This window comes from Scyliorhinus torazame, chromosome 2, assembly GCF_047496885.1.
Source record: "Scyliorhinus torazame isolate Kashiwa2021f chromosome 2, sScyTor2.1, whole genome shotgun sequence".
NCBI classification, from domain to species: Eukaryota; Metazoa; Chordata; class Chondrichthyes; order Carcharhiniformes; family Scyliorhinidae; genus Scyliorhinus; species Scyliorhinus torazame.
Window position 1 is genome coordinate 94,229,461 of NC_092708.1, and position 15,619 is coordinate 94,245,079.

The 15,619-nt window shown below is 41.2% G+C and overlaps 1 protein-coding gene across 1 annotated transcript in view; it reads right to left on the bottom strand.

Annotated features, from left to right (window-relative positions):
- LOC140389756 (sorcin-like) overlaps positions 1–15,619 on the bottom strand; it is a 52,259-nt gene that overhangs the window by 13,276 nt on the left and 23,364 nt on the right. Inside the window, exon 3 of the mRNA XM_072474249.1 lies at positions 1,537–1,606. Coding sequence (XP_072330350.1) covers positions 1,537–1,606 — 70 coding nt within the window. The remainder of the gene's footprint in view (positions 1–1,536; positions 1,607–15,619) is intronic.

The following is a 15,619-nucleotide window of genomic DNA, read 5'->3' on the forward strand; positions in this document are numbered from 1 at the left end:
AGACATTTTCGGCACCACTCCCTATACTCAGGAAGCATCAAGAACAGGGTCAATGACCGTTTAGGACACGCCCAGCCATCAAGGCACCCGCCCCTTTATTGGCTCAGATCGAAGACAGTGATCGAGCACTGCCCAATTAATGGGGTCCAAATCTAAGGACCGCCCAAAAGAGCGCGAAACTCCCCAAGGATAAAGAGACACTGCCATGTGTTCGATCTCTTTTGGGCCTGGCGCTCCGGCAACGTCCATCTCCAATCGTAGCACCACCAGAAGCAAGTTCAACGCTCGCTACCAGACCGATGAGCCCAGCTGAGCAGCAGTTACTTCTCCAGACACAGTAGATCCAGATACGAACAAAGGCCACTGTTCCTCTGACCTAAGCCAGATGCCTGAAGTTAAGTACAGGTTGTCATAGTTGTTAGGCGTAGTATAACTAGTTGTGTTTATGTTGCATGTGTAAGTTAATCTTGTGTGTAAATAAAGTACCATCGATCTTGAACTAACTAACTGGTTGTCTGGCTCTTTGATCGACACCCGGTCGAACCTTGTGGCAGTATCATTTGATACCTGGCGACTCTAGCATATCATATCAATGTCTGGATAAAAGGGCAACCTTATTGACGACCATATTTATTGCAAGTAAAAAAGGCAACACAGGGCATGCAGAGCCAGATGATGCAGGGGCAGCCAGAGCTCAAACCAGCTGCCCCGCCATCCTAAGGTAAACCCCAGGGCCCTATGGGTACTGACCGGGAGGAGAGGGATGCTGGGTGGCAATCCGGATACATCCCATGGAGTGGCGGCAGTAGCAATCAGCTCCCTCAAGTTCCACCCTTCTAATGAGGCCACACCTCGCAGTCAGCACACGGGACAGGGCAGCACGGCTGTGCATGTGTCGTCGACAAGTGCGCATCGAAGACCATGGGACGAGGTAAGCAGCTGGCTACCTCCACCTCTGATGTGCATCCTAGGGAGACACCTAGACGTAGTGGCAGAGCTAGGTGGCCAAGCACCGAGGATCACTGAGACCACCATCGGGAGTGGGGAATTGTATTGCACATTAAACACCCTTGTGCACACCCAGCATGATGCCTCCATCACTTTCTTCCGCAATGCGAGCCACCCTCCAAAAACTGGCTTCAATCTCATAATTCAATGTTACATTTTACATCAAATTGAAACTAATTCTATTTACCCTTGTCTTCCCCCATTGTTAATCACTCCTATTATAGCTTAACCTATAATGTCAAAGAAAATAAACATCTTTTTAATTCCTTCGGCTTCCTATCTACAATTTTGGAGATGGAAGTAACATTTAAAACAAGATTGTTGTTGCAGGGCATTGGAAATATATAGACAAGATGAGACCAGGGAAATCACAGATATAAAAAAAAAATGTTGTGAAACAGGAAATGCTGCAAACAAATAAGAATTCTCAATAGTGATCCCAAGAACAGACATTCAAACGAATGCATTTAGTGTTACAAGGTTATAAACAAGTATGGCCAATTATAAAGATCCAAAAGAATTGCTTACGTTTGTAAGTACCATGTATCCCAGACTGTGTTAAACATCTCTGCAGTTCCTCAGCATCCACTTCTCCATCCTGTAAAAGAGCTTATAAAGTAAGTTGATATAATAGGAGACAGAAGGAACATGTGTCGAGCGGTACAGAACGTTTCCAACAATTTTACATTTCATCTAAATATCTGACTTAACACCAAAATGTTTACAACTTGCATACTGCAAATACCTCAACTGTTACAAAATATGCAAGTACAAAAGCAATGAAAATATTCACATCGCAAACTTTAATAAATGTAGTTTGCAAGCTTCAGTTAAGGTTCAGCATATTCAAAATTATCAGTTTCCCTGCAGTAAAAAGATTGGTATAATTAAATTAATATGTTAGCAAGTGTACTTATTTACTTTCATTGTTGAAATTAAGTTTCAACTACACATTGTTATTGTCACAAGTAGGCTTACATTAACACTGCAATGGAGTTACTGTGAAAATCCCCTGGTCACCCTCTCCGGCGCCTGTTCAGGAACACGGAGGGAGAATTCAGAATGTCCAAATCACCTAACAGCACGTCTTTCGGGACTTTTGGGTGCTCCGGTTTCCTCCCACAGGAAACCCATGCAGACACAGAGAGAACGTGCAGACTCTGCACAGACAGTGGCCCAAGCTGGGAATTGAACCTGGGACCCTGGCGCTATGAAGCAACAGTGCTAACCACGGTGCTACCGTGCCACCCACAATGAAAACAGAAAATGCTGGACAGCAGGTCTGACAGCATCCGAGGAGGGGGAACGGAGCTAATGTTGAATCTAGATGACTTTGTCAAAACTAGAGAAAACTGGAAAGAGAGAGAGACCTAGAAACATATCTCTAACTTTGACAAAGAGTCTGTTTTGGTTTCAGATTCCAGCATCCGCAGTAATTTATTTTAATTTTAGCAACATTTTAAATATTCGCCAAGTTGCATTTTTCCATCCTTGAATATTCAAGCTATTTCAACAGCACGCAAACAATTCTGGCTGTTCAGGCAAAGTACTTGCATCATTTCAAGATTGCAGCATGGACGCCAAACATGATCATCTTATTTCAGGATAATTTGGATTGTTTATGGGCTCACATGCCTCAATAATCATGGTCATCTTCCATGTTCATGCCCCAAGATTTCTGATACTTTTTGGCAGTCAAGTGATTGACCATGACGCAAAGTCCAAAAAGGTGGTCGTTTCTGGGAAGTACAAACCATCGAATGTGAACCTGCATCCTAAAGAGTATGTGTATCACACTCAAAGTGCAAAAAATTATTTGCACTAATACCAACTTCAATGGAATGCAGCAGACCTACGTCACACAAGTATTAAAAGAAAATCAGCTAATTAACTTATTTTAAAAACAAATGGATTTGATTACTACTGAAAGTTGCTTCAAAGCATACTCTCCCTAGGAAAGAGCAGAGTTTAGAGCTTATACCCATTTATAGAAAAAGCTATTACATTCCTATTACTAAAATACAAATCAATGCTTTACTTTTTGATGTGTTTTCCACTTCGAATAAGAGCTTTCAACCCCAGACGTTGACAAAGTGAAAAATTCTACAACACGTTACAAAACAACTACGGCCTTCACTTCTGGCCAAGCCAAGGCCTCGTAAACTCAAAGGTATGGTTGGAATGTGAGCTATATGTGAACCTCTTCCAGAAGCGGAACCCTTTTTAAATAACTTTATAAGATGGTCTTTACTAAAAATATAGTTTACTATATTCAATGCTTGATGAAACAACCTAGCTGTTCGTGAAGTCCTGGTTCCAAAATGGTAGTCCTAGCACGGTTTTGGAGAGATCAGATTAGAAAGACTTGAACAAACTGGTCTGATAATTAAAACTCACTAATGCTTAGCCAAGACACTTTGTTCCATTAAGATATTTGTGATGATGCAAGCTCTAGATTGTTTGCTAATCACATGAAGCGTTGCAGCAGCTATTCCTCGGCTCCAACAAAATGCCAGGACGCAATAGAGAGCAATATCATATAATACAAGGCATTCAAAAATTAGTAATAGATTCTAAATCATACAGATTAAACTCCTGCAGAGAACACCATTTCTACAACTTTGACCAGTCTCAAAAAGATTAAGTTGAACGGTGGATTGTTCTGCCAGCCTCCTCTGATCAACCCCAGCTCCAGCTGCAGATCTGCATCACCAGTAGCATCTTTTGCTAACTGACATTTATCACCAGTACCACTTGCACTCAGTGAGAGGGGGAAAAAAACATTAAATTATGTGTATGGGGCTAGAAAGCACTTAAAAAAGTCATCCTATCTGAAGAAACGAAGTTAGGAACAAGTATTTCTATTTTCGGCAGCGATGTAGATTCAGATGCCAAAAAACAACTATGTTCCTGAATTCCATTACTAGTTGTTATCAGTTTAATCTTACCTATTGGTTATATAATTATTCTTTCCAAATCATACCTATGCCAGAATAATTTTAGACTCAAAAGTTAAGCCAGAAATCCTACATGTCAGAGATTCCAGGTGTTGCCCGGACTATCAGCACACTATAATTCACTTCTGTACTTGGCCATCCATTGCCCTTTCTCCTCCTATCTCTTCTCCTCTTACCAGGTTAATTTTCTCCATTTCTAAAAGTGGGTACATTTTAGCCCCAACGACAAATTAACTGCTGGTTTAAACCACTACTGCCCATTCTTTGCTCTTCTCATTAGAATTGCATCTTTCCTCAAAAACTGCTTCCAAATTCTTCGGCTTCTGTAGAAATCAATACTATACTTTTTCACATGGCTACATTGCAAGACTTTCTATTTTTAAGTAACTTTGATCAGCTTACCACCTTTCAACCACTATGCCTGTGACTGGTCCACTATTCTGCTGGCTTTCCAGCTTGGTTCCTGGCAGAAGATTCAGTTAACAAGCCCAAGTCGATCTCTCTGCCATTTAATAGTTACCTCCAACTTCCTGATCATCATTGCGCCTCACAACCAATTCTGCACATCTTCTGAATTTTCATTTACATGGAACTACCTCCAAGTGAATCCTTGAAAAACCCACCCTTCAAAAAGCTTCTGGATTTCGTTCACCTGCCACATGCATCTCACAACTTGGAGAACAGTTCATCGATTCTCCATGGCTATTTGATCCCGCCTACATCAACCTTGCCCCATAGGATCTACTCTGGACTCCTTACTATTGTTTGCTCTCTATTCCTCATTGTTATGCCTCGATTTATTTTTCAGTTAATCATTCTTCATAAATTAATTTCCAGTACTCCTTAACCTTTCAACTCTCCTGCTGCCATTCAGGTTTGATTCCCTCTTGGATAATCAGACTGGATCCTTTTGTGCCTCTATTGGCATTCTAATCACTGCCTCCTTTCAGCAACCCAAATAACCCCATCCTACTTTTTCACCAACCTTCCTGGTCAACAAGCCTAATGGGGGCTGAACATGCAAACCTCTCTGCTGACCCTGTGGGCCAGCAAATCGGTGCCTTTCATTGCATCTCTCTCCAGAATGTTGATTCACTTGTGGACAAGGCTCTTGCCATCCAGGAGTATACTGCCGATGATTCCTTGACAGAAAACTTTCCCAAATGAAGCCCCCTTGCCTGTTAATACCTTCTACCATTTCCCCATTCAGACCGTGGCACTATCAGCAGAGGTCTCATCATCATCAAATCACACCTTGGTTTATTCTCCAAACACTTATGGCACTGGTCTCTTCCTTTGAGCATCTCACCGTGCCCAACTTCTCGTCTCTAATTTAAAATCCCCATTCTCTACTGTTGTCACAAGGATGATGAAAACTTTCATATCTTCACTGATTTCCTTCTTCAGTCCTTGCACCGAGGAACTTTTCAACCTCCATCTCAATTCATCATACTCTTGCTTAACAGTTCCCCGTTAAATATATAAATTAAGGGCAAATATAAACCGACAGAGGGCATTCATTATTTGAATACATAAAAAGAGACACTTATTGACACTGGGTAGGAGTAGAGCAAGGTGCTATACACTTGTAATGTTTTACTTTGTGAATACATCTAAACAGACTTCTGATCTCCACCTTCACCAAACGGCTGCTAGAAGTTTAATATGGTGATGGCGAATGGTTGCTTAAAGGTGAAGGTTGGAAGCTAAGAATTTTTCCCCCCCCAGACAATGAGTGGCTTTTGTGAAGAATGGCAAAAAGCAAATATAAATGGTCAGTGTTTGATTACCTGCCCATGTTCTCAAAGTCTGAACCGTATGACCAGTGGTGGAATGATGTGGATGTGCTGCATCCATAACAAAGCTCCTCTTTGGCAAGGCATAGCCTGGGCATTGCCTCCTAGCAAAAGTAAAATCTGGATGCTGAGGAAGGTTCGACTCTTCCAGAATTCATGTATGTAATTGACCAGAATGATCTATTGGACGCCTTCCTGGCATGGCAAGACTTTGATAAGACTTCAAAACAGATTTCATGGGAGGAATGCATATCATGGGCTTTAAAGATTGTAGAAATTCAATAGAGATTCCTCGTTCAGTTTTCACAGTTAAGTTACTGGACCATGCTAAGGTGTCACATATGAACAGGTTCCTGGTCTCAACTGGGGTCTGGTTCTCAGAAACAGAATCCCTTTGGTCAGATGTCTGCTGCCTTGAAAAAAATATCCTTGGGGAGATAGTAATTTCCAATAGCTTTGATGAAGCAAATGGGACATTTCATGATGGCAAAAAGAACAGAGGATTTAATAATTGTGGCCTTTTGAGATATAGGCATTAGTGGAAAAAAACAGTTACGGACAGAAGGAATGAGCATGAATGATCTGGATTCTACAGCAAAAACAAAGCAACAATAGTAGGCAAGTGAACCCCAGGAATTTCGAGGGAACATTTAACAGGTGCTTCAGGTGCGACTCAAAATGTGATGAACTACCCAAAGTGGAAAAGCAGAGTTCTCAAGTGACACAAAACACAGAATTCAGAAGGCTGAAGACACACAGGATAGGGCTACCACATCCTACTGCATTAAGTTGCGACTTGTGACATATGTTCCAAAAAGGACTAGTGAATGGAGAGAGGCGGCTATTGTGGAACAGGAAAAACAACTGAAAAGTTCAAGTGTTGGTCAAATTTTCGAGACTATGATTGACAAAGTTAGGTCCACAGGCTGGCAGAATGGGATAAAGGAATGGAAAGTAATAAAGCACAGGCTGAGGTCTAATAGCAGGTACTAAAGTGACTCTTGTTTAGAAAACAATCACGTCCCAGAAAAAGAGTCTTTGGGCGAGATCTTGCAATGACAGTCCCAAAAGACATGAAGTGCTAGTCGAAGCCACAACTTGAATAGATTACGCAAAGTAGGGCTACAGAAAAGTTGCGAGATAGGACTAGAAACAGACGTCCTCATGGCCATGAAGTTCTTGTGGCTGCCAGTAAATTACACGGTAAACTAATAAGAGGCCAAACAAAAAGGAATTCGATAGTAGGAAGGAATTGAGAGTTTATGTACCAGATACGGGACAGTCAGTCTTCGAGCATTGATAGATTTGTATAGAAAAAGGCCCTTGAAGATGTGACTTAACAACGCTAGTTTCTCAGGGTTTTGAAGAGCAATTGGGCAATACAGCTGATAAAGCGGACTTTCTCACAGTGGGAAAAGTAAATTCAGAGTATTTTTAGCTCTTCTGGCCACGTTCATGAGTGTACAGATCAACTGACATGAAAACAGCATTTAAAAAAATTTTTTTTTTTTTTTTTTTGCCGGGTGAAGTGTCTTCTGGAATTATTATGGGGTGGTACCATGGAATGAGAAATGTGTTATTAATAAGGTTAAAGTGGGATTAATATTGAAAGTCAGACTTCAGGGGCTTTTAAATACATTATTTTAGATATTAAACTGTGTAGAGTGGGTGATTCATGCTAAGTCATCACAGAAAGATGCTGCCATATTTAAAGAATAAACTGAGCAGTTGCAAAGCTGATTGCAATTTTGAAAGACCAAATGCTAGCTTTGACCTACTAAAACTATGTACTACGAAGACCAAATGCTAGCTTTGACCTACTAAAACTATGTACTACAATTAGGTATCCTAAAGATCAAGGACGTTTTAAGGACAAAGAAAATATATATATATATATATATATATATTTTTTTTTTTTTTTAAATGGTGAAATGTATAATTAAATTTCCATTCTTGGGTGACTCAAAAGATCATGAAATTAACAATCCTTAGTGATGCCTCTCATGCCAAACCTCCTGATGGGTGCAGCGAGTTGATCCTGGGTATGGAGTGATTTTATGAAGAGAGATTAAACAACTTGATTGTGTACTCATTGGAGACTTAGGATTAGCAGACTTGACAGGGTAGATGCTGAAAGGATGTTTCCTCTTGTGGGAAAGTAGAGGACCAGAGGGCATAATCTCAAGAGTATGGGGTCACTCATTCAAGACAGATAGGGGGGGGGGATTTCTTCTCTCAGAGGGTAGTGAATCTGTGGAATTATTTGCCGCTGGGGGTTGTAACAGGCTGGGTCATTCAGTATGTTAATAGCTAACAGACAGATTTTTAATCAGCAAGGGAATCGAGAGATATGGGGATAAGGCGGACAGCGAATTTGAGCTATATCAGATCGGCCATGATCTCATTGAATGGTGCAGCAGACTCGATGGACCAAATTACTTCTGCTCCTACGTCTTATGGTTTTATAATATTTTGGTGGGTGAAAATCAGAATTGTCCTTTATCCTGGGAAATTAAGAAAACAAAAAGGGCTATTAAAGTACTTTACCTGCAGAAACACTGGATACGGGATTCTATTTGTCAAATTTTAGGAGAAATTCTATACAAGAGTGGCATTCAAAGGTTTGCACATTGAATTTTACACAGATAATTGTTCCTTGTGGGATAGTGTTCATGTGACAAAACGTGGAAGTGAAGAAAGATCAACAGTGTTAATGTGCAACAAATTTTAGAGAAAAAGGGAAATCAGAGCAAATGGGTTGATGCAAGTCAGTAAACTGGAAGTCCTAGAAGAGGGGCACCTTGTAATGTAATACTTTTAGATAGATTATGGAAAATGATTTTCTTCTTTGATTTACTTGGAAATACTTATGAACATTAATTGAAAATTAAATAAGGGAATCTGTTCATTTTATAAATTAAGGGAAAAGATAAACCAGTGGAGTACATTCATTATTTGAACAAATATAAAGAGACACTTATTGACACTAGGGTGGAGAATAAGCGGAGGAGCTTTACACATAATTTTTCACTTTGTGAATAAACTTAACTTGAGTAAATATTGACCTCGGTCTCCTCCTTCCCCAAATAGCGTTTGGATGTTTTAACATTCACTACCTTCTGTTGCGATATCACTTTAACATCTGCGGCAAATGGAGGATTTTAGGAAAATTGGATTATATATGTACTGGGCAATTTAAGAGTTAAAAGCCTGGGGTTAGAGTGTGATTGACTGCAGTGGTCCTGTTTTCTTAAAGGATTTTGTTTTGCAGATCCAGAGAGCCTTCAGCAGCCTGAAGGTGAAATTGACAGAGAAATGGGTTCTTCAACCAGGCAAATGCACTGTGGTTTGACTGGGAACAGTCCGTGGGGACTTCACGTGCTTTCAGTCCCTAGAAAGTTCATTTGTTGTTGTGTTTTGTTTTTTTAAAAACTCGGGGGGGGGGGGGGGGGGGGGGGGAAAGAGAGAAAAACAAGAGAGAGAGATTGATTTTGAAAAAGCTTTTGGGGAGAAGAGTTGAAGTCTGATCTGGGAATCCTTGTTTTGACCACAAGTAAATGTCATTTTCTTTCCCAGTAGGATAGTAATAATATTTTAAAGCAGAGCAGTCTTGCCTGAAGACAAGAGACTGAAACAACCCAGATGAAATAGCCATTTGAAGATGTTCAGCCAGAGTCTGAAAGGGTTCTAACAATAGCCAGAATTTGTTCTGTAAAGCAAATATTACTTTGTCATGCTGGTTTTAAGCTGGATTGAGAGCTGTACGTTTCTTTTCTTGTTGCTGAATGGGGAATTGAGTAGTGTTAAGGGGTAATTGTAAGCTATTCTTGTCAGGTCTGAAGTTAAAGAGAACAAAGAAAATTACAGCACAGGAACAGGCCCTTCGGCCCTCCCAGCCTGTGCCGATCCAGATCCTTTATCTAAACCCGTCTTCTATTTTTCAAGGATCTACTTCCCTCTGTTCCCCGCCCGTTCATATATCTGTCTAGATGCATCTTAAATGATGTTATCGTGCCCGCCTCTGCCACCTCCGCTGGCAAAGCGTTCCAGGCACCCACCACCCTCTGCGTAAAAACCTTTCCACGCACATCTCCCTTAAACTTTCCCCCTCTCACCTTGAAATAGTGACCCTTTGTAATTGACTCCCCCACTCTTGGAAAAAGCTTGTTGCTATCCACCCTGTCCATACTCCTCATAATTTTGTAGACCTCAGTCAGGTCCCCCTCAACCTCTGTCTTTCCAACGAAAACAATCCTAATCTACTCAATCTTTCTTCATAGCTAGCACCCTCCATACCAGGCAACATCCTGGTGAACCTTCTCTGCACCCTCTCTAAAGCATCCACATCCTTCTGGTAGCGTGGCGACCAGAATTGCACGCAGTATTCCAAATGTGGCCTAACCAAAGTCCTCTACAACTGTAACATGACCTGCCGACTCTTGTACTCAATACCCCATCCGATGAAGGCAAGCATGCTGTATGCCTTCTTGACCACTCTATCGACCTGCGTTGCCACCTTCAGGGTACAATGGACCTGAACTCCCAGATCTCTCTGTACATCAATTTTCCCCAGGACTCTTCCATTGACCATATAGTCCGCTCTTGAATTAGATCTTCCAAAAGGTATCACCCTGCATTTGCCTGGACTGAACTCCATCTGCCATTTCTCTGCCTAACTCTCCAACCTATCTATATTTTGCTGTATTCTTGGACAGTCCTCCTCGCTATCTGCAACTACACCAATCTTAATATCATCTGCAAACTTGCTAATCAGACCACCTATACCTTCATCCACATCATTTATGTATATCACAAACAGTGGTCTGAGCACGGATCCCTGTGGAACACCACTAGTCACCTTTCTCCATTTTGAGACACTCCCTTCCACCACTACTCTGTCTCCTGTTGCCCAGTCAGTTCTTTATCCATCTAGCTGGTACACCCTGAACCCCATACAACTTCACTTTTTCCAATCAACCTGCCATGGGAAACTTTATCAAACGCCTTACTGAAGTCCATGTATATGACATCTACAGCCCTTCCCTCATCAATTAACTTTGTCACTTCCTCAAAGAATTCTATTAGGTTTGTAAGACATGACCTTCCCTGCACAAAACCATGCTGCCTATCACTGATAAGTATTTTCTTCCAAATGTGAATAGATCCTATCCCTCAGTATCTTCTCCAACAGTTTGCCTACCACTGACGTCAAGATCACAGGTCTATAATTCCCTGGATTATCCCTGCTTCCCTTCTTAAACAAAGGGACAACATAACAATTCTCCAGTCCTCCGGGACCTCACCCATGCTCAAGGATGCTGCAAAGATATCTGTTAAGGCCCCAGCTATTTCGTCCCTCGCTTCCCTCAGTAACCTGGGATAGATACCATCTGGACCTGGGGACTTGACCACTTTAATACCTTATAGAATACCCAAAACTTCCCCCTTCCTTATGCAGACTTGACCTAGAGATTTAAACATCCATCCCTAGCCTCAACATCCATCATGTCCCGCTCCTTGGTGAATACCGATGCAAAGTACTCATTAAGAATCTCGCCCATTTCCTCTGACTCCACGCATAAATTCCCTCTTTTGTCTTTGAGTGGGCCAATCCTTTCTCTAGTTACCCTCTTGCTCCTTATATACGAATACAAGACTTTGGGATTTTCCTTAACCCTGTTAGCCAAAAGGTATTTCATGACCCCTTTTTGCCCTCTTTATTGCGCGTTTGAGATTTGTCCTACTTTCCCGATATTCCTCCAAAGCTTAATCAGTTTTAAGTCGCCTAGATCTTATGTATGCTTCCTTTTTCATCTTAGCTAGTCTCACAATTCCACCAGTCATCCATGGTTCCCTAATCTTGCCATTTCTATCCCTCATTTTCACAGGGACATGCTCGAATCAACCTTTCCTTAAAAGACTCCCACATTTCAAATGTGGATTTACCCTTAAAAAGCTGCTCCCAATCCACATTCCCTAGCTCCTGCTGAATTTTGTTACAATTTAAGATTGGATTCATAATAAAGTTGTGTTTTAAAATACCAAATCGCTATTTTTTTTAAGCAATCACTCCTGGAACGAATGATTATTTCTGCACAGTCTTGCAAAGTAAACTAAAACAAAATAAACTAAAATATCGGCATTTTGGTTCAGTATCCTAGTCATGGTTGGGGTCTGGTCTGGGATTGTAATACATCATATGCAAATGGTGTACATGTCATAGCGGAACCAGGATGTAAAGCAGCATATGACCAGCAGGTAGTATTGAGCTCACTGCAATGTGTGTGTGTATCAGTTCGAGCTTCTCAAATAAATAGAACCTATTTATAGTTTACCAATCCGGTGTGTGATTGGAGAATTTGCATAAAGAACCAGAAAAGCAATGTGGCAGCAGCAGTGTCAGTTTGAAGACCACAGGAGGAGCCATATAGGCATTGAATCCACAGCAAGTAAAGTCCCTCTACTACAGACAGTACTTTAATTGCTGAACATTGAGAACCAGATGTGGGACAGCTGGATTGGTAGTGAGGGAAACGAGTAAATTTAGGATTGTGCTGTGCAGTAGGTTTTTGAGTCAGACAAAGGTGCAGGGCCACTGAAGTGTCCTCGGGTACCATTCCTGCGCAAAAAAACAAAAAAGTACAAAATGGAAAACAGTGCCACGGAGAGGAGTGCGGCGAATACCTGTACTGCACTCAAAAAAGACCAGGGGGGGGGGGGGGGGATTTTTTTATTATTTTTTTTAAATAAAAGCAGCGGCATTTCTGAATCTGTATAGAGATTACAAATCTGAGAATTTGGGAACATTTGCAAAAGACAGGGATCATTAGGAAGGTGACCACCAAATTCCCCAGCATGAATTGGAAGGTCATACATGTCCTATCCAAACTTAGCCTTTTTAAACACAGGACATCATTATGCATTTTAGATTTATACATCACCAAACCGCATAGGCAAGTGCTGAAAATAAAGATAGCTATTGGAAACTAGGGGCTACATAAAGTCAACACTTGAGGTGTGTCTGGAGGAGGATTGAAAGGACCCTGTTAAGTTGTGGAACATGTTGAATGATCAGTTTCATGAATGATCAGTGTCATGAAAAGATTAACTTCAGGATACACCAACTGAAACTGATGGCTTATGGACAACAGCTACAAGAATCAATTGGTCAGTTCATCAGCGGGTGCTGTGATAAAGGGCAGAATGTGATTTTTCAGAAACGGAACTTATGAACAGATAATAGAGCTAGTCATAGCTTCAATGCTGCTCAAACTCTTCCAAAAAGATTTTGAGAATGTTGTACTACGCCTCAGATCAGATGCATTCCATCCTTTGACCCTCCTAGAAAGTGCAGTGTACACGTACAGGAAATATTTAAAGAGGAAGTTGGATGACATGGAGCGTAATGACATTATCTGTTGCATGTATTCGCACACTGACCAGTGCAGCTCTGTCACATGTATAATAAAAAGGATGGCACAATCCTGGCATGTCTGGATTCAAGATGTCTAAATTTTACTTCAAAGGGAAGCTCACACAAGAACCTGACATTACAGGAAGTGAATTCCAAATTCACAAGAGCAAAGCAGTTTCTTGGTTCACCTCCTTGAGGAACGTCAACTTGTCTTTAACTGAGCTGAGCAGCGGGCTTTAATCTTCCTGCTGAATTCCCAGGTAGTACACAAAGGCTGGCAGCGGGAGGGTTTTCTCCAGGTTTGACACTAAACCCTGTGAATGGTAGGTTTATTTGAAAGTGGAATCTCAAGAGATCACTACTTTCAGGATACCATTCAGAGGATCCTGCTTCCAGGAATTACCTTTTTGTTTATCCATTAATCAGAATCTATTCCAGCAGAATGTGGACAGAATTACAGAAAACATTCCTGGATACATATGCATTGCTGATGATTTTACCCATTATCACAATGGGTGATCAAAGAAAGAGTGACCAAAATGTACCCTCATTAATGGCAGCAGCTTGTCATGAAGGACTCATTTTCAAGAGCAGGAAATGCCAGGTGAACATGGGTCAATGTTTTCATCTCTACGCATTCAAGTTACAGGAGTATTCCTGATCCTGGCAAACTCAAAGATGAATGACATAAGACTACTCCCCAGGACAAACAGGATTTTCAGAGATGCCTCCGATTATTCAAATTCTTAGCACCACACATATCTGCTGATAGATCATCACTTAGCGAGCTGCTGAGGAAGATGTTCCACTTGCAGGAGGATCAGCAACATGTGTTCGAGTCACTAAAACAGGAAGAGACATTGTGTTCTACAATACTATGACCCAAGAAAGGAAACAGTCTTTGAGATCGACATATCAAAAATAATTAAAAGCGTGCATTATGCAAGAGGAAAACCAATTGCATTTGGCTTCAAAGGTCTATTGTAAATGCAATTCAATTTTCTAGCCTAGATCCTATGAGGTGTCAACAAATGGGGCGACAATAAGGGTAAACAGAATCCAGCGAAAGGATTTTTCCAACTGAAAAACACCCAGCACTCCAACTGCATCTAGAACACATGCCAAGATAAACTCTAAAGCATGAAATTGTGAAAGACTGCCATTAAAACAATCAGAACTCTGACACTACGCAAAATGACAACGGTCCTGCAAGTCAAGAACACTGAAATGATCAGTATAGATCTCAGGAAAATTATAATGCCACAAGATCTGGAAGGGTCAATAAACAATCTATACTTAATAGAGACTCAAACTATAATGGTGAATGGAGATCTACCTTGTGTAAATAGTTTTCATAACCACCTTACTGTGTTTGCTCTTATTGGAATGTTATCTTTAACAAAAAAAAAGGATGTTGCGATATCACTTTGACAATATGTAAATGCATGTCATCTCAGGACCAGAATGTAAAGCAGCAGGTGAACAGCAAGCTATGTTGGTGGTGGTTGCTGCTAGGTGTAAAATCCCTACAGTGGACCTGTTTGTTGGGTATATATTAGCTCTAGTCTTCAAATTAATAGAACCTACTTATAGTTTATCAATCCGGTGTGAGAGATTGGTGGGTGTGCAAAGAAGCCAAAATACAACACCCTCCTATCCACTTCCATACAAATTTCCCAACCCGTATTAATTGCCACCCCTTTTACATGCTATATCATGTGGTCTAACTACTCCCACAGCATTAATCACAGAGAAGGCGATCTCTAGTCACTTTCTTGGATATCACTTCACCCACATCTTGCTTCATCCTCCAATCCTACTTGTGGGTTGGCCCTGAAAAAATATTCTCCCAGTTTACTTAATTCTTCTTTTAAAATCTAAACTGCCAAGCCTTTTGGCTCTCCATTTACTATAACATCTCTTCTCATACCAATCATGATCTCAGGGCGGCACGGTAGCACAGTGGCTTCACTGCTCCAGGGTCCCAGGTTCGATTCCGACGTGGGTCACTGTCATGGCGGAGTCTGCACGTTCTCCCAGTGTCTGCGAGGGTTTCCTCCTTTCATTTTGTATTTTCTCTCTGCGCTCTTCCTACCAAAATTAATCACTTCACACTTTCCCACGTTAAATTTCATCTGACACTTCTCCACCCATTCTACACCCGGTTTGTCATTTTTAAGTTTTACCACCATGCTCCTCAGTTATCAATACTTCGTTTGTCATCCACAATTTTGAAATTGTACCTACAACTGTATTACATAGAACAGTATAGCACAGTACAGGCCCTTCGGCCTCTTGTGCCGACCACTTATCCTAATCCAAGATCAACTAACCTACACCCGTTCAATTTACTGCTGTCCATGTGCCTGTCCAAAAATCGCTTAAATATCCCCAATGACTCCACCACCCCAGCTTACGGTGCATTCCACGCACCTCACCACTCG